A 20199-nucleotide genomic window follows, 5' to 3' on the forward strand; every position below is an offset into this window, starting at 1 on the left:
TTAAACGGCTTGTCACCTGAGACTTAGCCCAGGGCTTATTCTAAAGCAAGTGCTTGGGAAAGGGTAGGGAGGAGAGAGAAGGACCAGCCAGCACGCACCTCTCTGTTCGCAGGCCAGGAGAGGCAGGTGTAGTAGAAGGAGAAGGTTTGCCTATCGGTTTCAGGGTGCCTGGTGCCCTTGCCTCCACTTTCAGAAGCCCGTGGTGGTAAAGCCATGAATTCTGATATCTCCAGCAGTCTTTGGAGAAAAAGAAAGGTCTGTGAAAGTGGGTTTGGAGAGGGCGGGGCAGGAACTAGAGGGGAGGCCTGGTATAGACAGACACCTGAGGGGTGCTCCGTGGGTGCTGACCTGGACAAGGGCGGGTATGACATCCACAGGCGGGCACTCTAGCAGAAATGCCTTGGCGTGGGTCAGGTAGCCTGGCTCTCAGCTCCAACCCTGTCATGTACATGCTGCATGATGAACCTCAGCTTCCTTTCTGATAGTGTTTTGGTGTGGACTTAAATTCTCTCCCCCAGATAGCTCATGTAAGGAAGGTTCCGCTCTAACTGGGTCACACTGTCGAGAGGGGTTGAATCCTGGGGCTCCCTGACCTAGTCAATAGGTAAATCCGTCTGTAAGTTTGTAGTTGGTGGGCTATTAGGAGGTGGGGCCTGGGTGAATGACATAGGCCAGGTGTCTATGAAAGGCATATCTTGCCCTGGGTCTGTCCCTGATTCCCTCCTGCCATGAAGTAAGCAACTCGTCCTATCGTCCCATCTGCCACGATGCTCTTGTCACATTGCTGCCACACAGCAATGAACTGGAAAAAAAAAAAAACGCCAAAGCCCTTAGAACAAGCCTTCCATCTTCAGCTTGTTGCTTGTCAACTATTTTGTTGCAGTGAAGAAAAGATATCCAGAGTGTAGATCAAGGCTCCTTCCGCTACCAGCAGCCCCCACTCTGCTGGGTGGAAAGCATATTCAAGGCTCTGCTTCTGTGACTGGGAGGTGATATGTGTCGACGACTCCACAGCAGACACTGGACACGGAAAGCCTGGTTCAAACACTGCTTCTCTGTCAGTTGCATGAGCTGGTATGAGTTACTTAGCTTTTCCGTACCACTGCCCCTCCACCGCAGTGTAAGGATAACGGCGCCGCAGCAGCAGCTCGCCCCTAGGGTTTCTGTGAGATATGTTGGAGCACACGGTCCTGAGAAAGGATCTCACCTATTGGCCACGGTGATGGTGTTACCATGGCTCCCCCGGCATTCCCTTTCAGACCTGTCAATCTATGAAACAGGAAGGTGGTGGTGATGTGGAGAGGAAGTTGTTTGTGTGTCTGCATGAACGTGCATGTGCAGGCTGGCACAAGCTATCTGGGTCCCTGAGCTGGGATCTGTGCATGCATGTACAGCTTCTGCCCCGCCAGTCATGGGGGTGGGGATGGGGAGGACGGACACAGGACACGAAAGCTCTCAGTCAAACAAGAGCCCAGGAGAGAGTCCCAAAGTGTGTCCTGCTTCTTGGTTTTAGGGGGAAAGAAACAGGGAAGATAGAAAAAGGATGGAAAGACTAAGGGAAAAAAAAAAAACCAACAACAACAAACAAACAAAAGCAACCAGCCAGCCAAAACCCAGAAAACAAATAAAAGCCACTTTGTTTCCATTGCCTGGCCACAGACTGAGGAGCCTGCTGGTCTTCCCCTCAGGCAAGGCGTGCTCTCAGGAAGGGGCGGTAGTCATTGTAGCCTGTCTTTCTCAAGGATCTCTGCAGCCTCTGGGTCACTGGGTCGACTGTGAGCAGTTTCAGGTATCAATGATAGACTGTGGGAAGGGTTAGGGGGTTTTCCTTGCAGTCCTTAAGTCTGTGTCTTAGCTAGTGCTAGGGCTTTCGAGCCACGGCCACTGCTCCCAACAAGGACAGGAAAAGAGGAAAGAGGGTCTCTTGGGTGCCACAGCTAGGGATGAGGAGAGAAGATAGCCCTGTTCCCTCTCTAAGGGGGCCTTGGAGGCAGGGAAGCAGGGCTGGACCAAATTAAAGACATCCACACATACCACTTCTGCCCCTCTCATGCCGGGACTTTACTCCTCAGGTGACTGTAACCCAGAAGACTCACACAGAGGGTTCTGGGAAATGGTTTTACAGCTCCAGAGAAGTGGAGGAGGTGAGTGGCTCCTGGGTTTCTTCTGGTTAGAAAGAGGCTTTCTATGTGTGGGACAGGGCTAAAGGCTGAGGCTAGGATTCCTGCTAAGATACCAGTAGCCAGGAGGTTTGTGGGATCTTAGGGGTAATGGGAACCAGTGGTGGCCCAGGATAGCCTGGGGTAGAGGGCAGGAGTGACAGTGCCCTGCTGTGCCTGGAGCTTCACACACAGCAGGCACAGAACAGAGCCCAGTCATCGAAGACATCAACAAAAGTCAGAAGTCCACACCTAGGTCAGGCTTGTCCCATCCGCAGGCACAGAGAGCAAGCACATTTACAAACTAATCATTGGCCAACAGGCATAGCTGTACCTAGACCTCACTTCTAGCAAGGCTCACGCAGACACCTTTCCAGGAAAGGCACCCTTGGGAGTATAGCCTCCCAACCCAGAGAGCCACTAAGGTTACCGTAGTCACCACAGACTGGATTAGATAGCTGGTCTAAGTACAACCCATTTTACAGACGAGGAAAAGTGAGGGAAGGAGAATGAGATTAAAAAAAAAAAAAAAACCCAAGTCACAAAGGCCAGTGCAGAGATGCAGGGCTCCTTACTTTTCTTCACGGTTTGTGATTTACCAGCACAGACACATTCGTGCAAACTTAACAGGGCCCCAGCCCCTGACAGGCTCTCAGAGAGCAAGAGCTGCTGGGGCGCTAGTAGGAAAGATGGGGAGGGGGTTGGCCTGTTGTCAGACGTTTGTAGGCTGAGACAAGACTGGGTCCAGCGACAGCACTAGCTTGGCAAAGGTGGAGGCGGGGTCACGAGGCACAGAAACCCGGCCTGTGGAGCGGCTGCTTCCTGCGTTGAAGCATCTCCAAGGAGCAATGTTTGTGCATCTAGGGCCTACCTCAGCCCGGACGTTCTGCACTGCCTCTCTCAACGCTCTCGGCAGCACCCATTTCCCAGCCCAATAGCCTTCGGCTAGTAACTGTCGACTGCCTCGCCCGAATCAGTTCTCAGGCCAAGGAGCTTGCAGGAGATCCGAGTCCAGATACAAGACCGAGTAGAGACACTTTATCCTAGGAGCCCACCCCCCACCCCACCTAGAGAGGCGTCAAGTTCTTGGTGTCCCTTTAAAATGGGGGTGGCGGACTAAAAGACCGTCGTTAGACAAACGCTGTTTATAATTCGCCGATTTGTCTTTCAGCCCTTTGAAACAAAGCTCATAACGATTTTTGTGAAGGAAAAAGAAGCTCCAAGTCTTAAAAGTTGCAGGTTTTCCAAGGATTAAAAAGCCACCCGGAAGATGGCAAATTACCCCGCGCCTCACATTTGTTTCTGATTATTTTGCGTTGTAATTGGTTTCTGAAATCCAAAATCAGAGTTCGTAAAAAAAAAAAATTGTTTATTCTGGAAGTGTAGCACATCTCAGCAGTGTTCTTAGAAGGAGCTACGGAGCTGAGCGGAGAGAGGAGTGGGTGGGTGTCAATTTAACCAAGAGCGGAAAAAGGTGAGGGAGGAGAAAGTGCCGCCGCAACGGTGGAAGCCAGAGTGTGGCTCGCGGGTCTCTGGATTCCTCCTGGTTTACCCACCTGAAACATCGAATTTTCTACAGGCAGCGCGGGTGGAAAAGTCCGCATAGAGTTTATCCAAACCCAGGTAGTCATTTCCTACCGGTTCTCTCTAAGGTGAACCCCGCCGAACAAAGGCTCGGACTCTCAAGGGAGAAAGGTGGCCGGCTGGACCAGTGATGGTCGTGACCCAGCGGATCCCTTTCCTCTCTCTCAGTTCCGTCGTCCCCAGGAGGAATTTTTAATTTAAAAATTATAAAAGAAAACCACTTTTTAAGGGAAATTGAGCTCCCATTACCCCCGGGTGTCCATCGCCCTGCTAGGGAGTGACTAGGGCAACCACCCTGCAAGTCCAAAGGAAGTGCAGCGCTGCGGCAGAGCCGGCTGGGAGGAGGTGCAGCTTCCAGGAGATTGCGGGACCCGGGGCTGCAAAGAAGATCCTGGAAGGTTTCAGGGGAGGGGGCTGTGCTCCATTGTTCACTAGGAGCCAATCAGAGCTTCTTCACTTCCTCGCAGCCAATCCCCCTGTGCCTTGGTCTCTACCCCGACCCACCCTCCGGGTCCCCATCACCTCCTCCACTACCCCCGCGGCGGTGGGAGAGCTGGGTGACGCTACAGGTCCCGCCTCCAGCTCGGGCCCCGGGCGAGTGCGTGCTGACGTCATGCTGCGTGCGGGCCGGTGCGGAATCGCTCCTTCAAGTCCGCGGGGCAGGAGTTAGTTAGCAAAGAGCAGAGACTGGGCGCGCGACCCTGGTCCTTCTGCCCCCGGTCGTACGCTTTGCGCACATCGCTCTCTGCATGGTGGATATTATTTTTCATTATCCTTTTCTGGGTGCTATGGGGGATCATTCCAAGAGTAAGTCTTTCTGTGTGTGTGGGTGTGTACGGGTGTTTAATATGCAACATTTCCAATGCAGAAGAATGTTTAGCGGATTCTACAAGTGGCTTCTATTTGACAAAAATATTTGGGAGAATAAAAAACAAACTAAACAATGCATTTTGCCTGTAACAGTGTTTATCCTTGGGAATCTTGTTGTTTTATTTTTATAATTAGGCATTATTCCCCAAGCCTGAGGCTGATCTCATGCTGGGAATTCTTTTTCTTTTGCTAGGACGGCTAGGTTTGACTTAGGGAGATGGGTTTCTTTTTCTGTTCGCTTGTCTTTCGGCCTTTCGAAGCTAGAGAGATTTCAGTCGCTCGATCTGAGGTGTTTAAGTTAAGAACTGTCGAAGAAGCTGAACGGAGACAGGGCTGAAAGCTCCGGGGTCGGTGTTGGGATAGGAGGGAGTCGCTGTGAGCTGAAGCGGGCGGAAATCCGGGCTTGGCCGACAGCGTGGACGCGGAGGCGTCCCGGGCTCCCCGGTGTCACCGTGCTGTCGCCCGCCTCCCGTTAGTTCTGTCTCTGGCTGAACTGACACCACACGCGTGTTCAAAGACGGTGATAACGGAGATGTCATTGTGTTGTTTTCGTTTCCTATTTCTGGGACCTTTCGAAAGCTTACGGTTCCCTTGGGGTCACACTTCTAAGGGCAGAGCTAGAGCGGGTTGGGTTGGGGCTGCAGCGGCCAAGGCCGGCCGGGGTCCGGCAGCCAGGCCTGACGCGGGTCCTGCGCCCTTCCCCGCCAGAGAAGCCCGGGACGGCCATGTGCGTGGGCTGCGGGAGTCAGATCCACGACCAGTTTATCCTTCGGGTGTCGCCCGACCTTGAGTGGCACGCCGCCTGTCTCAAGTGCGCCGAGTGCAGCCAGTACCTGGACGAGACGTGCACGTGCTTCGTGAGAGACGGGAAAACCTACTGCAAGCGGGACTACGTCAGGTGAGCCAGGGGGACCCCGGGTTCAGGCCCCTTGGGCTGGGGGACTTGGCTGCGCGTCCTGGGCCCGGGTCCTCGTGCTGACGCCCCGCCGCGCCCGGGCCCCCGCAGGCTGTTCGGCATCAAATGCGCCCAGTGCCAGGTGGGCTTCAGCAGCAGCGACCTGGTGATGCGGGCGCGGGACAGCGTGTACCACATCGAGTGCTTCCGCTGCTCCGTGTGCAGCCGCCAGCTGCTCCCAGGAGACGAGTTCTCGCTGCGGGAGCACGAGCTGCTCTGCCGAGCCGACCACGGCCTTCTGCTGGAGCGCGCTGCGACCGGCAGTCCGCGCAGCCCCGGTCCGCTCCCGGGCGCCCGCGGCCTGCATCTGTCAGGTAAGCCTCTCTCCCGGTCCCCCGCATCGCTGCGCCGCATCAGTGGGGGTGTGCGAGTGTGCAGCCGATCGCCGAGCTTCGGACGGGAAGCTGCTGTGAGAGGCCCAGTGCGCTAGGAAACCCTTCTGTGTGTCCGCGTGTGCCCGGGGAAGAAATTGCATGTGTGTAAGGCTGCGAGCGTCGGGAGTTGTGTTCTCCGTGGCCTGGGCCGTGTAGGACACAATGCTAGTGTCCGGAGAGTGGAGGACCCGGAATCGTAGGTGGTGCCTGGCTGGGTTGTGTTTAGAATTCCTTTGATGAGCAGGTTAGGTCGTCTGGGAGAAAAGAAGATATCCCGCTCAGAGCGCAGGGAAGAAGGTCAGCCTTGCAAAAGAGGTTCCTGTTTTCTTGTTTGGAGGTCCAGCTAGCATAAAGGTTCAGGGAGTTCATTGAATAAAGCCCTCCCCTCGCTGGCACGATAGGTGTCCAGACCCGGAGTTGCTAGGGTCAGGGTGTTGCCCAAAAGCAGGTGGAGAGAGTGCACAGAGACCGCAGCTTCTGGAATCCAAGAGGTCTGCTACTCACGCGGGTCTAGACCTTGCCTCTCCGTGCTATGTGGCCCCCAGGACTCCACCCCTCTCTGTAGCTCCGTGTAGGAGGAGGAAATTGGCCCGGGTGGGCTATTTGTAAATGTTTACCCAGATCTAGAAATGCCTAGGGGGGGGGGCATCAGTGTAAACAGTGCAAGTATCCTGTGGGTGTGTGGATCTGGTTGGAAGTGAAACAGAAGTTGGTGTCGAAGGAACCCAATCTGAGTTGGCCCAGAAGTTTCTCTGCGTTGTGAAAAACAGGCTTGAGGCGGTTTGAGGTGGGTGTGAATGGCAGCAGTCACTGGGCAGAGGGAACCCCCGAAAGAAGGGGAGACTCTCTGGCCAAAGCCAGAAGCCAGGAAGGAGCCTTTCTACGCCCAGAAGGCCTCTGCGGTCCCAAGCCGGAATCTTCCTAGTTAGAGTGTTCCGAGCGGCGAGACCAGCTATAGCAGGCCCTTAGGAGCAGAAGGGAGCCTCTCAGTCTGGGTGTTGTGCTGTGACACGGGGGTCCCTGTCTCTTCCCTTTCTCCCGAGTCGCACTCCGATCCCCACCTCTTCCTCTAAAACCCCACCTTTCTTCCAGAGTGCTTTGTTGGTCCCGCTGGAAGCAGTGGGGGTTTTCCTAGGGAGTGCTAGTACCGCAGCGGCCTAGAGCGTAACCCCAGAGTCCTCCAGGACTCGGGGAGATCGCTGCGAGGTAACCGGGCCTGGGAGCCAGGGACAGAATAAACAGCACACTCCCTTTGGGTAAGGCGAACCGATGAAGAGGGGTGTGAACAGTAGCCAAACGAACGGAATAAAAGGGAAACGAAATCTTGGGAAGAATGGCTGGCCCATCCGTCCTTCTGCCTCCCTCGGCCCCTGCAGACGCGGGGTCCGGACGACAGCCCTCCCTGCGCACGCACGTGCACAAGCAGGCGGAGAAGACAACCCGGGTGCGGACCGTGCTCAACGAAAAGCAACTGCACACCCTGAGGACGTGCTACGCCGCCAACCCGCGGCCGGATGCGCTCATGAAGGAGCAGCTGGTGGAGATGACCGGCCTGAGCCCGCGGGTCATCCGTGTGTGGTTCCAGAACAAGCGTTGCAAGGACAAGAAGAAGTCTATCCTCATGAAGCAGCTCCAGCAGCAGCAGCACAGCGACAAGGCGGTGAGGTGCTGGTGGCGGCGGGGAGGCGGGCGGGGAAGCCGCCGTGGCTTTCCGAGGTCTCCTCCTGGGGAGACCCAGGTGGAACTGTACTCTGCGTGCCACCCCGCACCTTAGGAGAAGAAGGCTGTCTTTGGAGTTCAAGTTGAGGTGGTTGGTGGTGGTGACTAGTGCCAGCGACAGCCCAGAGTTTGAGGGGCCCTCAGAGCAGAGTTTGGGACTGCGAGGCCTTACTTTTCTTTGGCATGGCTCGATCGAAAACGGGTGGGCAAGTTTGTGGACTCTGGGGTATTTCGACTGCGGAACGGGGATTCGTTGTGTGCAGTGGGGGGTGCACCTCCTACTCAAGGCAATGTAATCCTCAAATGCTTCTCCAGAGTCCGGGGCTCTAGGCTTAAAAGTGGTGCAAAAGATGGACCTAACTCTAATGTCTCGTGCCGTCTGCTTGCCCCTTAGAGCCTCCAGGGACTGACTGGGACGCCTCTGGTGGCGGGCAGCCCCATCCGCCATGAGAATGCGGTGCAGGGCAGCGCAGTCGAGGTGCAGACGTACCAACCGCCATGGAAAGCGCTTAGCGAGTTCGCACTCCAGAGTGACCTGGACCAACCCGCCTTTCAACAGCTGGTGAGGCCCTGTGCTCACTGCACAGTGGGAGTAGGCTGGAGGGGACTTCGCATAGGACCCGGGTCTTGGAGACAGACCTGGGAAACTGGAGAGCCTGCTGGGCCTGCAATCTCGCTGCTGACACTAAACCTGGTTTTAATGTTTCTCTCATTTGTCCCCAGTTCCCCTTTGCGGGTGGGGACATGGCATTCCTCTCCTCAGGGTTTACTCAGCTGGTGTCTTGTCTGCAAGGGACGCTGCGGGTCTCTGAGCAGGTGACCCAGGAGCAGCGACTCGGGCGTGTGTTCACTTGTTTTATCCCCGTGTCTCTGCCCTCCCAGGTCTCCTTCTCAGAGTCTGGCTCCCTAGGCAACTCCTCCGGCAGCGACGTGACCTCTCTGTCCTCGCAGCTCCCGGACACCCCCAACAGTATGGTGCCGAGTCCCGTGGAGACGTGAGCGAGGACCCCTCCCTGCCAGCCCGCGGACCTCGCATGCTCCCTGCATGAGACTCACCCATGCTCTGGCCATTCCAGCTCCGAAAACTCTCCGGCCCTTGTAATTATTGTTGTTATTTAAAGCGAGCAGCAGCAGAGGCAGGCGGCAGCGACGGGACGGCCAGCAGCGCGGGGACGCAGCCTGCCCTGCCGAGACTGGAGACTCTGGACTTTTCTGTTTTTCTCATAACTAGAATTTGGGACTTTGTGGTTAGCTCCGCCCTCGCCTCTCCCTCGCTGCGTGGGAAACTGCCACTTTTTCTCTCCGCGCCCCACTCGTCCGGGGAACCCACCTTTGCGTGGGTCCCTACAGGACCTTTCCCGCGTGGTTGCCTGCCCCGAGCTCTCCCGCGCTGATCCGAGGCTTTGCACTGGCCCTGGTGGAGAGGACGGAACAACCCCAAGGAACAGACATAACCCCCAAAGCGCATGACTGCCGGACAAAGTAGAAACCAGACTGTCTTTTAAAAAAATGTTTTAAATTATCAGTCGACGGAGGACAGTGAGAGCCTTTGCCGAACAAACGTAAGTTATTGTTATTTATTGTGAGGCGAATAGTGGGACGAATATTTTGATCTTAATAAAAAACAATTCATGCCATGCCGCGCCTGTATGCTGTTGGAGCCACGGGAGCTGGGCGATCGCCACTTTGCGAGTGGGCCTCGTTTCAGCTTCACCTGCTCCACCCGCCCTCGTGCTGCGGCGCATTGGGCACCCGACGGGCGGGCCAGACGCTGATTGGGCGGTGAGGGCGTGCCCGACAGGGATTGGGCGTCGACGGGGCGGGACCGCCGTGGTGGCGGTTCCGGTGCGGTGTGAGCTGCGAGGCGTTTCCGGAAGCGGGAGCCCGAGGTGATAACGCCTGGAGACTGGTGCCCTGTTGTGGGATAACTGGTTTTGGGCGCGAAGCCCACCCTGCGCCCCCAGGCTCTGTGGCGCGTCCTCCGCGCTGTCCTTAGAGTGGATGCGCGACGTGATCAATCTCGCTGCATTTATTAATTCCCCCCGTCTAGACAGAGGAGAAGGCCAGGGCGGCTCCTTATCTAAGTTTGGCATCACCTGCAAGCGATACACTGAAGGAGCCACAACAAGCCCCCGCTAGGATCGCGGCTGCAGGAGAAAATAAGTCCACCCAGAACCAGTCTGGCGTGTCCTTGGTTTATTTTCTTTCCAGGCCCGAAATGGAGGGGGCGGGGGATGGCCCCTGGATATGTCGTGCCCAGGTCACTTGGTGTGACATTTCAAACCCTTGCGACTTGTTTTCTTGAAAACTGGCTTTAGTGGTCGCAGGAAATAACCAAGAGATACTGAATCTCCAGCAGCCCCCTCCTGCCCCCCCCCCCCAACTCCCCGCCGCAAGCAGAAGGAAAAAAAAAACCCACCCAGGCAGGCTCAGGTTTTCCCCTCTACAAATATTTAACCCCTTGGCAGTCTGGGACAGTTCTTTCCCAAAGCCAGCGTTCTGCCCTCCCTTGGCTACCGACTACCAGGCAGCCCGCCATCCTGCGACAATCTGACATTTCTATTTCCTTGTTCTCACAAGGAACAAGGGCTTACAGGGAGACTCTCTATGTCCAGGTTTTGTTTTTTGAAAGAATGCAGTGTCTGTCCTAATGCCTTAGGGACAGTTGCCATCCTAGCTTATAGGTAGGCACTAGTGACAAACGTGCCCAAAGGGCAGCCTTAGTCTGGGATAGAGGCACAGAAACCCTCTAAGAAGCAGTTGCATGGGCTGTCCAGCAGTTTCACACCCATTCATTCCATAGCTCCAGTAAAGAATAGAAGGCGTCCTTTGCAATTAAAGAAAATGAGAAGAGGTGGGAAAAATCGAACAACATTTATAGTTTACTTCCTGATAGTCAAGGTGATGTTAGCACTTTAAAAAATCCCTTTCTTGGGAATTTAGGAAATGGTCTGCAAATGTACAGATAACACACACACACACACACACACACACACACACACAGTTAATTAGGGCCAGCTTTACCTCTCAAGGCTGGTTCTTCCCTTTACTTTCCCTTTACAAGGCTGGCCATTCCCTTTACTTAGACCATTCCCTTCCAAGCAGAAATACAGATTTCTCTTTTTTGCATTTGGTTGATTATTGGATAGGAAACAAAATTATAATAAATATTACTTTTGGAAACTTGACTATCAGAATACTGTTTTGTTTTTGTTAAAAAGGATGGTCCTTAGGGAGTTTCATTCTTAGCGCTAAATTTTTGCTTTTGACAGGGTGCAGTATTTTACAAACTATACCTAATTACTATGATCTTTTCCCTCATCATTCGTAGCTTAAACTAACAACCTATTTTGGCTTGACACTCTTGTGTGCCTTTTGTCACCATGGGGAAATTGTCTAGGTAGGGTGGTCATGGTACAGTAAGACATATGAGACCCCACAAGCTTTTTCTCCCATTACCCACCCAAAGGAGTGTGTGGTGATCTCAAGTTCCCTGGGGGGAAGGCTTGCAATGTCCTTGGGAAGGTATCAAGTCTACAATTAGTTACATTAATAAATATCAATTTTACTGGTTCCCAGGTCATCTTTAAACATGTTTTGTAATGAAGTAGGGATTTCCTGGTAAATCAAATTACCTGTGACAATTATAACTTTTGTACTTTTATGCTAATATTCAACAGGAGACATCCAGATCTATTTAAAAATCTCAGTTCGAGGAAAGCATCTGTGAGCAGAAAAAAATGGAATTGTTTAGTGTGATTCATTTCTGAATAAGATTTCCTCAGAAGACTTAGCTAATTATTTGCTTAGCTCTGTGAAATTGAGGCGCAGAGAAGATCCCAGAGCCTTTTTTCCCCTACACAATTTGGAACACATTGTAAGGCTGAATAATTCTGGGAAATTCAGAGTCCTTGTGGCAGTATTCCCAAGGAAGTTTAATACTGAATGAGTGTGGGACAGTAATCAGCCTTTCAGTTTTGAATATGGAGTAAGTTAACGTTTTGTCTTGTCAGAGCTGGGAAGACAGTCTAAACGTACGGCTGCCCTTCCAAAATGCCAGATTCTGCCACTTTTGCTTAGGGGTGGACTTACACTGCCGTGCAGTAAACTTTAGAGAGAGAAAGGGAGAGAGGGAAGGAGGGAGGGAGGGGGGGGGAGAGAAAAGAGAGAATGAATTAGTTGAATTGAAGCCTGTTGGGGGAGAAAACAATGGGCCAGTAAGTTTATGCAGAGAAATAAGCTCCCAATGGAGCCGCGATAAAAGCAGGAAATTCAGAGTTTATTAAGCTGATGCAGGGAAGGTTAGAGGCTTTTAACTGTGGGTCTGATTGATGTAAAAGTAAACGTTCTTTAAAATGCTGAGATTCAGTGCTATAATGAGGACTGTGTGACCAACTGCAGGCTAGCACCTTGTTGATGGAGAGTTTGCTTGGGAAACGCAGATAAACAGAGCTCGATTGAGTAGTGATGGGAGCAGGAGCCTGAGAAGTACTCCACTCATATCCAGATGTGGGGCCGGGCAGCTCAAGGTCCAAGCTCCTTTGTGCCTTCAGCAGCAATCCGCAGCCAGGCAGGAATGCTAGGTGGGTCTAGCCTTTGGTCAAGAAGGTCAGCACCTGAGAGGTGAGTGAGTGAGACATCAAGTGGACTCAGGAGTGGGCACAAGTTTGCTTCTTGGGAAGCTGGATGTGTGCTTGAGGTGTCGGGAGGGAGGAGAGGGAAGATTGGGGACCTAAGGAGCCCAGGAGAGATGCAGGTGGATTCCACAGCTGCAAGGGGGCTGAGAAACACAGAGATTGAGGTTAGGGCTGGGTCTTGACCTAGGCCACGTGGAGGCTGAGTTCCGGGTTCAAGGTCACATTGCGCGCGGAGGGGTGGGGGTTGGGGGGGGAGGGGGCGGGCGGGGAACCGCAGCTGCAGCTGAGGACCCGGTAGGGAGCTACAGTTCCGACGTGTGTGTCCTTGGCTTTCGGAGTGACTGGCTCTGCAGAGTTTGGGGATAATTTTGTCATCCCGACTGCAAAATTTGGCGGAAATGTCGTTGCTCCCCTGGACGGAGAAGCTTTTCTACGTCGAGTTCGAATTCTGGGCTCAAGCGTAGGGGCCCCCTCCCGCTTCGGGAGGAAGCCGAGAGCACTGCTGACGGTAGCAGGCCCATTTCACTGAGGGGCAGCGGGACCATTCGATTACATGTTTAATTGCGAATTCTGGTACAGCATCTGGGAGGTTAATCACAGCTGTCTCGATTATTTATGGCTTTTTGGCAAATTTCCGACCAGATAAGAGGTATATTCCATCGCGAAGCATCTCGCAGCAAACCTTATAAATACTTGATGATCCCTTGGGTTTCGAGGACCGTGCTCCCTTAGGAACCCACACCTTTGGGCATCCCTCCCTCCACCCCTAGAGATGGGGTGTATAGCAGGAGGACCCGCAGCTCTCAGCTTGGGTGACATCAGACCTCTTTATTATTTTTTTCGATTTGTAAAACAGTAACAAATAAACAAAACACCACTCACCCACACCTACACCCACACCCAACTGCAGCACCATGAAATTCCAAAAAGAAGTGCCCAGAATATTAGGTAAGTTTTCTTTTTTCCCCCTTTCTTAAGAAAGGTAAGATTTATTGAGTTGTTCAGCTTCCTTGATGATACAGGTTTTCGGGTCCGTTTTCCATAGCCAGGTCTTTCTCGCAAGCGCTGGATGGGTGGAGGAGAAGGGCCCCAACAGCCAGAGCTGTGTCCCTTGATGGCTTGTGTTCAGAGACAAGACTCCTCATTGTTCCTTTTACTCCCGTGTTGTTTCAAATAAATTTAAGAAAATATTTTATGCTCCCAGATTTTAAAAAATTTTATTTTCGAGACTAAATTTAGCTCAGCAATGCTGATAGCTCACAGTGCTATTTGCCACTATCCCAACCAGTGGTTTGGCGCTGTAACTTCAAACAGCCCCAAGGCTTACACAAAGAGTTACACAGGTCTCAGCTCCAGAAGAAAAACTTAGAGCAAGCTTTATAAACGAGTTAACACTTTCTCAAATTTGTGCTGCTTTAATGTGAAAAGTCAACACTGAAAACTGTGTTACTTCATTACAAGAATGATATTTGTCTAACTTTACCCATATTACAAATGCAAATTACACAACATGGTAGTAAACAAACTCCAAAATATTGTGCATAAATGAAACAAACTCAATTTTCAAAATTAGGAAGAACAGTACAGTATGTACAGTCTTTTTAAACAGTGCAAAAAGGAGCATATCTACAGCAGAATAGTATAAACACACTAGGGGTTCCTTAAGAAACAATGTAAAACACTAACAACGGTACTCAAATACAGAATTAGCTAAAAAACATTTATTTTTTCTCTTTTTTCAAGAAAAATTGCCGGGCTTCTTCCCAGGCCTGCTGAGGAAATCTGTTAGCCAGTTCCAGGTAGTCCCCAAAGTTCCCAAGTTTTCCTGAGGGAGACAGAAAAGAGACTAAAAGTGACTTCTGAAGGCTTAGAAATTAAACTTATTTTCATATTAGAGTGCAAATGGGACCATACATTTCAAGTAAATCACTATAGTATAAATGTTATAAACATGTATTTTAGCCACAATTCAGTTTGTGCTTCTGACATATTCAGACATTAACCTATATATAAAACAGTATGAAGTACTTATTAATGGTAACTTCATTTTCCTAAAGTCATCTACTTAGTCTAAAACATGCATTTAGGCATAACTTTGAAACTGTTCAAAGCTGGCATTCAGTGGCTATCTAGCAGAGAAGAGGTGACCATCAGAGCTTTGCTGACATGGCCCCCATCTGGTGCAGTCGTGGGGCAGCAGGTATGAAAGCAGAAACTGCCTCTCCGTGGTGGCAGGAACCTTGGATGCCCACAGCTACGTTCACGTCCAAGAGGTTACCTGGACAACAACGTCAAAATGCCTAAGCGCATTTTATTGAGGACTTAATCTAAGCAAATAAGGAACATCCATGAAAAAGGTATAAGCTAAATACTTGGTAAGATGTCATCTTTTAAAAGCCTATTATTAATTTTTTTGAGTCAGGTCTCATTGTGTATCCCTGGCTGGCTTGTAACTTGCAGAGATCTACCTGTCTCTGCCTGCAGAGTGCTGGGAGGCCAGAGGCTTTGGATCCCTTGGAGCTGGTGTTGCAGGGCTGTGCACTGCCTGCCGTGGGTGCTGGAGACTGAGCTCTGGTCTTTGGCAGGAGCGGCAGGTGCGCTTAACTGTGCAGCATCTCTTTACCCTCCCACCACCATTTTTCTTTAAGTAAGTACATTATGAACCGTCACTAATAGTGCTGGGAGCAAAGCAAAGAGCAACTGTTCAACTGCTGTTCTGTGTGTGAAGCCTGCTGTAGATGCACAAGGAAGGCAAAGGAAGTGCCCACCCCACCCCACCCCACCCCACCCCAGGGAAAGAAAGAAGGTTGAGACTTCCTCTGGCTTGGCTCAACCAAGCAAAGGGAGGCAGCTTCCACTTCTGGGACTTGGCTTTCCAGACACTTAATGGTGACTCATCTTTTTTAGGGCAGAAGAAAAAGTACTTCTACATAGTTATACTGGCAAAAAAAATGTTGGTTAATTAAAAAGAAATATATTAGAATATTTGAGAGAGTATTTTCATATGCTTAAAAATTTAAGTTGTTTTGTAAGAAATAGTAACAAACTGTACAGACTTCCTTTACATGTCGTAATGGCTTTATAAAAAACAAAAAGAGGCTGTGTCTGAGTAAGGGCAGAACTGAACTTGCACACTGATTCTACTAGAAATATGACACTAGCTGTGATGCCGATGTGAATTTCTGGGAAGTTGTGGAGTTTTCTGTTTACTTTTCTGAGTACCTGAGTCAATAAAGCCTTGCATTTTTTCATGATATTGTAACAGTTTTGTTGTATTTTCTTCTGTGTACTTTGCAACACCTGCCTACTGTAGAGTTTTTTTGTTTTGTTTTGATGACAGCTAAACTGTCTCCAAGTAAAGGCTTTATGGTGGGTGCCTTAGAGGATCCTAGTTGGTAGGAATGGGCCTCTGAACAACCACTATTATATACTTTACTTCATTTCACTTTTTGAGATAGGTTCTCACGTAGCCCACATTGGCCTCAAACTCACTATATGGCCAAGAGTGACTTTGAAAGTGTTCTCCTGTTTATTCCTCTCAGTGCTGGGATTAAAAGCATGTGGTACCATGTCCAATTCTGGAGGAACACTTAACACTACCAAACCACTGAGGACTTTGGGAAAATCTAGAGTGGGTCTCATTAATCAAAGGTTCTGCTACAACAGCCAGAGGTCAAACTGTACTTCTCAATTACAGCCGGCAGCAGGGTATTTAAAAATATAAAGTGAAGCTTAAAGTCTGCATCTCTACTCTGATCACGAGATCACCTCTGCAGGAACAAAAAGAAAGAATGCCCGTGACCCTTTACTTCCAGAATTCTGATAAGTGGATGTTAATTTTTCTTAATATAGTTATTTTCAATTAAAATAGGTCAAGAGGGGCTGGGGAGAGGGCTCAGTGGTTAAGAGCACTGCCTGCTCTTCCAAAGGACCAGGGTTCAATTCCCAGTACCCACATGGCAGCTCACAACTGTCTACAACTCCAAGATCTGACACCCTCACACCAACATACATAAATTAAACTTAAAATAGGTCAAGTGCTTGAATTAGGGGTTTAGCTACTGTCATGGGACTTTTATTTTGAACATGGACAGGGAACCTATGTCAGGACTGACTGACTTGTATGGGCCAATGGTAGTGTTATATGCCTGGCTTCCCTGCCCTTAGTAATTGTCAGCACTTAATAGTCCTAGCACCAGGTAAGGACACAAAGGGGGTTTGTACTCCCCCCCCAGGGGCTTCTCTGTAGATTATCACGATGTAGTTGATTTCTTTATTCCCCACGTATTTAGTGTCTGAACCTCACATACTTGAGCTGTTCTGGAACAAGGGATGCAAGCCCATTTACTTAGCTGACACACACATGGGATTCAGTCTCAGTGGGACCCACCTTTGGGATGGGAAGACTGGTTATCCACATGACCTGGAGTCTGTGCAAAGTCCTGTGTGAGAAAAGAGAAGTGGGGTGAGACCAGTGTTCTGAAGAGGACTGTACAAGGTCCTTCTAAGCATACACCACAGCCATAGGAATTATCTGAGCAGAGAATGAAGCTGGGCAGCCAGATTCTTGAAAGTTGAAACTACAGTTTCCTATGTGAGCACTCCAAGGCCAGGATGCTATCTACAACCACACTGTATAACCCCAAGCTGGAAACCTAAGCCAAATGCACTATTTTAAGATACTAACAGATTCTTAAAAAGGCTTTTTTTGGGGGGTGCACAGGAGGTTATGATCTTATTGATGTAACCCAGGTTGGATTCAAATGAGTGATCCTCCTGCTTCACTCAGGCTCGTAAGTGTTTGCATTATTGGCCTGTGCCATTATGCCTGGCCAGAGTTTTAAAAACTACAAATACAAGAGTCCTTATAATCCAGGACAGCCAGGACTGTTACACAGAGAAACCCTGTCTCAAAAGGTGAGTGAGAGAGAGGGAGAGAGAGAGAGAGAGAGAGAGAGAGAGAGAGAGAGAGGGAGGGAGGGAGGGAGAGATGAGACGAGAATATTCTGCATCTAAACCTTAAAGTTTGGTCACTTTGCTTTTAGAAGGAAATTGAAAAGAATGTAGTATATAATGTATAAACTTTCAGAAACTAATGACAGGCCATAATCTCATTTTAACATTCTTTCTAGTGATTATTAATAATCTACATATGGAACCATGATACATTTATAAGTTAAAATTCAAAATAACTCATTTTCTTAAGTATAATTACTTATAGAAAAATGATTTTGTGTCACTACTCTAATAATTCTATTCTAAATTAAAAAAGAAGCAATTTCTGTACCATTTAGCAAAACTGTATTAAACATGGTTTATTTGGAATAGCTGTGATTATTACCACCAATGGTGTGTGTAGGCGTGTGTGCGTGTATACGCAATTTTTAATATAGATTTGGATGTTATTTGTATTTTTGCTTTTTGAGCCAGTCTTACTATACAGTTCAAGCTGGCCTCATACTGTCATCTTCCTGCCTCAACCTCCTGGGTGCTGCATTTTAAAAGTATTTTTAAAGAACTTCTATGGCACACGTGGAAATCTGTCTCAGTTGAGGCCTCTCAGCTTTAGCTATAAAGAGCTCCACTCCCTCCCAGGCCATGGCCTTTCCTCACAGGATTCCCTGCTACCTGTCATGCGACTCGGTCATCTGTTGTTTAATGACAGGTCTGGAAGGTGTTTCTCTCTGTCTTATTCACTGGTACAGTCCAGGGTCTGGAGCAGAGCCCAGCATGGAGCGATAACTCCAACAGAAAAGATCACCGTCTGAAAATTCCCTAACATGTGTTTCCTACAGAGCTGGCTTCTCTAATCCTAAGGTTCTATGAACCGATGAAGAGCCCCATGCTGAAGTGATGGCTTTACAGAGTAAGAGCGTTAAGATTTTAATTTAATCATAAGCCAGTTTGAAATCGCTCTTGCAGATCTGAATACATGACTCAAATGCATTTTTAGAAAATAGGACCCAGACTCAAATGTAACAACTAAGCTGAAAGCAAAGTCTTTCTAAGTCTCACTGACCTAGTTGTGCTTACTAACTATCAGTAACGGAGAGGCTGGAGTGCTGACTGCCATGCAGAAGGCCTGGGAAGTCCTCTGCCGTCCTCTGTGGCTCCCGGGCAGCTGCACATACTCACTCTCTGACAGAGGCATCTGCACACTAGCCAGCACAGGGACAATACACACAGAACCCGCTTTCTGTTTCACTGTTAGGAAGAACAGGAAGTGTGTGCAGCAGGGAGTGAGTTTAGAGTAGAACATTAAAAAAAAAAGAGGGGGGAGGACATTTCATAAAATAATCATCCACAAAGATATGAAAGTCTTAGTTCAGAACTGTCACCAGGACACTGCTCACTCACGCCGCTGGCACTTCCTACAGCACTGGGTCTCATTTCAGTGCTACAGAGCTGAGCTGGATCCAGTACAAGGTTGTACTTCAAACTTAGAGATTAAAACAAAAAGCAGTCAAACAGGCTTCATCTCCCCCTTCGTACACATATGCAGATCATATTTATTTTCAAAAATGTTCAAATAAACTCAGATTTTTATCTTTCTTCGGTGACTATCCTCTGTAGTAAGAGCAGACCCATGTACGGGTGCTGGTGTCCTGTTAAAGGCTCTGGAGGCACAAGTTTCCATTTTGTCAATGGCAAACAAACCCTTTGCTTGAAATCCTCCAGCAGAAGCAGTCAGCACCCCCCTGCTTCTAGTAACGTGACTTGAGGCTTCAGAAGCTATTTATTAAATCACAGACAAAGCTGAAGATTTAAAGGCATCTTGGAGGGTGAGCATAGAGCTGCCTTGCCATTACTTTTCAGTTTCATGAATTTGCCCACAAAAACAAAAGAAATGAGGGGTTAGGTAGAGGTACCTGGATGAAGGTGGCCAGTAGCACACAGCTCATCTCTTGCTCCAGAATGAGCCTGTTCTGGGGGTTGTTGTGACTAGCGGCGATGAGCGAAGGGAACAGCACTTTGATGAGCCTTGGGTCACTGAAATACTGGAAGGGCAGCTGGCAGAGCTTCTGCAGCACCGTCGGGTGGCGGCCGGACTGTACAATTACCTACAACAGAGAAGGAGCTGGGTTAGCTGCCAAAACCCCGGCCTGCCGCTTGAGTCAGCTGCTGCTGGTCTGGCCCAGGGACCATGCTGAAGGAGGTAAGAAAGAGAAGAAGAACGCTTGATTTCTTACCAGACTTTAATGTAAGTGATATCTGAAAAAAGCCAAAATGTTGTTTTAAAAAATCTCAACTTAAGAAAAGACTCCAAAGGTTCTGTGGTCACTCAACAGTCACAGTCCATAGTGAAGGGCACAGCTTCCACGGAAAAAGCAGCCTATGGAACAATTTAGGATGCGCAGTTTCAGCAGAGCACCCTAAGTCTTAGTCTCCCGTTGCCAACAAAGTAGGAGGGGGTCTGCAGCAGCCCTGCCCACTGCAGTCTCTGCCTAACTTAGCTCACTGCACACACTGCATGCAGTTAGATGGATTCCGTATGTAGACAAGTCCTAGAAAGCAGCGGGGCTGATGTAGGGATGGCCCGGCTCCAGCTAGCACAGCTCTGACAGCCCTCCTCCAATGCCTACTCCTTATCTTGGTTTCCATCAGTGCCACTGAGTCTAAAAGGAGAACTGTTTAGATAAATGAGACTGTTGTCCTGAAGCAGTCTGGGTTTACAGCTGTGCACACTTTAATAGGGCAATGCAATTAGTGGACTGGCAGGGAAGCTCTCCTAATTCACTCCCTAGGCCGAAATGATAAACTAAGAAATGCCAAAATCAGCTCTGTTTCAAGTAACTTTGAAGTAACAACTCTAATATGAACGAGCAGGGTGACCCGGAGCCCCTTCATGTATGGGAGGAAGCCCTGAGCGGGCTAGGGACACTGCAAAAGCGGAAGGTCAG

At 49.8% G+C, this 20199-nt stretch overlaps 2 protein-coding genes across 4 annotated transcripts in view; one reads left to right on the forward strand and one right to left on the reverse strand.

The window, feature by feature from the left end:
* The first annotated feature begins 4338 nt into the window (after nt 1–4338).
* On the forward strand, nt 4339–9296 carry ISL2 (ISL LIM homeobox 2). The gene is made up of 6 exons (XM_084781443.1): nt 4339–4550; nt 5322–5511; nt 5620–5882; nt 7319–7602; nt 8056–8223; nt 8544–9296. The coding sequence occupies exons 1-6, from the start codon at nt 4493–4495 to the stop codon at nt 8658–8660; spliced, it is 1080 nt and encodes a 359-aa protein (XP_084637569.1). The 5' UTR covers nt 4339–4492; the 3' UTR covers nt 8661–9296.
* Nucleotides 9297–13106: 3810 nt separating this feature from the next.
* SCAPER (S-phase cyclin A associated protein in the ER) overlaps nt 13107–20199 on the reverse strand; it is a 324408-nt gene continuing 317315 nt past the window's right edge. For all 3 annotated transcript variants that reach the window (XM_084782519.1, XM_084782517.1, XM_084782518.1), the window contains exons 30-32: nt 19168–19359; nt 16689–16740; nt 13107–14123 (exon numbers count right to left, since the gene is read on the reverse strand). In XM_084782519.1, coding sequence (XP_084638645.1) covers nt 14020–14123; nt 16689–16740; nt 19168–19359 — 348 coding nt within the window. In that variant the 3' untranslated portion in view covers nt 13107–14019. The remainder of the gene's footprint in view (nt 14124–16688; nt 16741–19167; nt 19360–20199) is intronic.

Source organism: Acomys minous (genome assembly GCF_964271855.1).
Source record: "Acomys minous genome assembly, chromosome: 5".
Classification (NCBI taxonomy): domain Eukaryota; kingdom Metazoa; phylum Chordata; class Mammalia; order Rodentia; family Muridae; genus Acomys; species Acomys minous.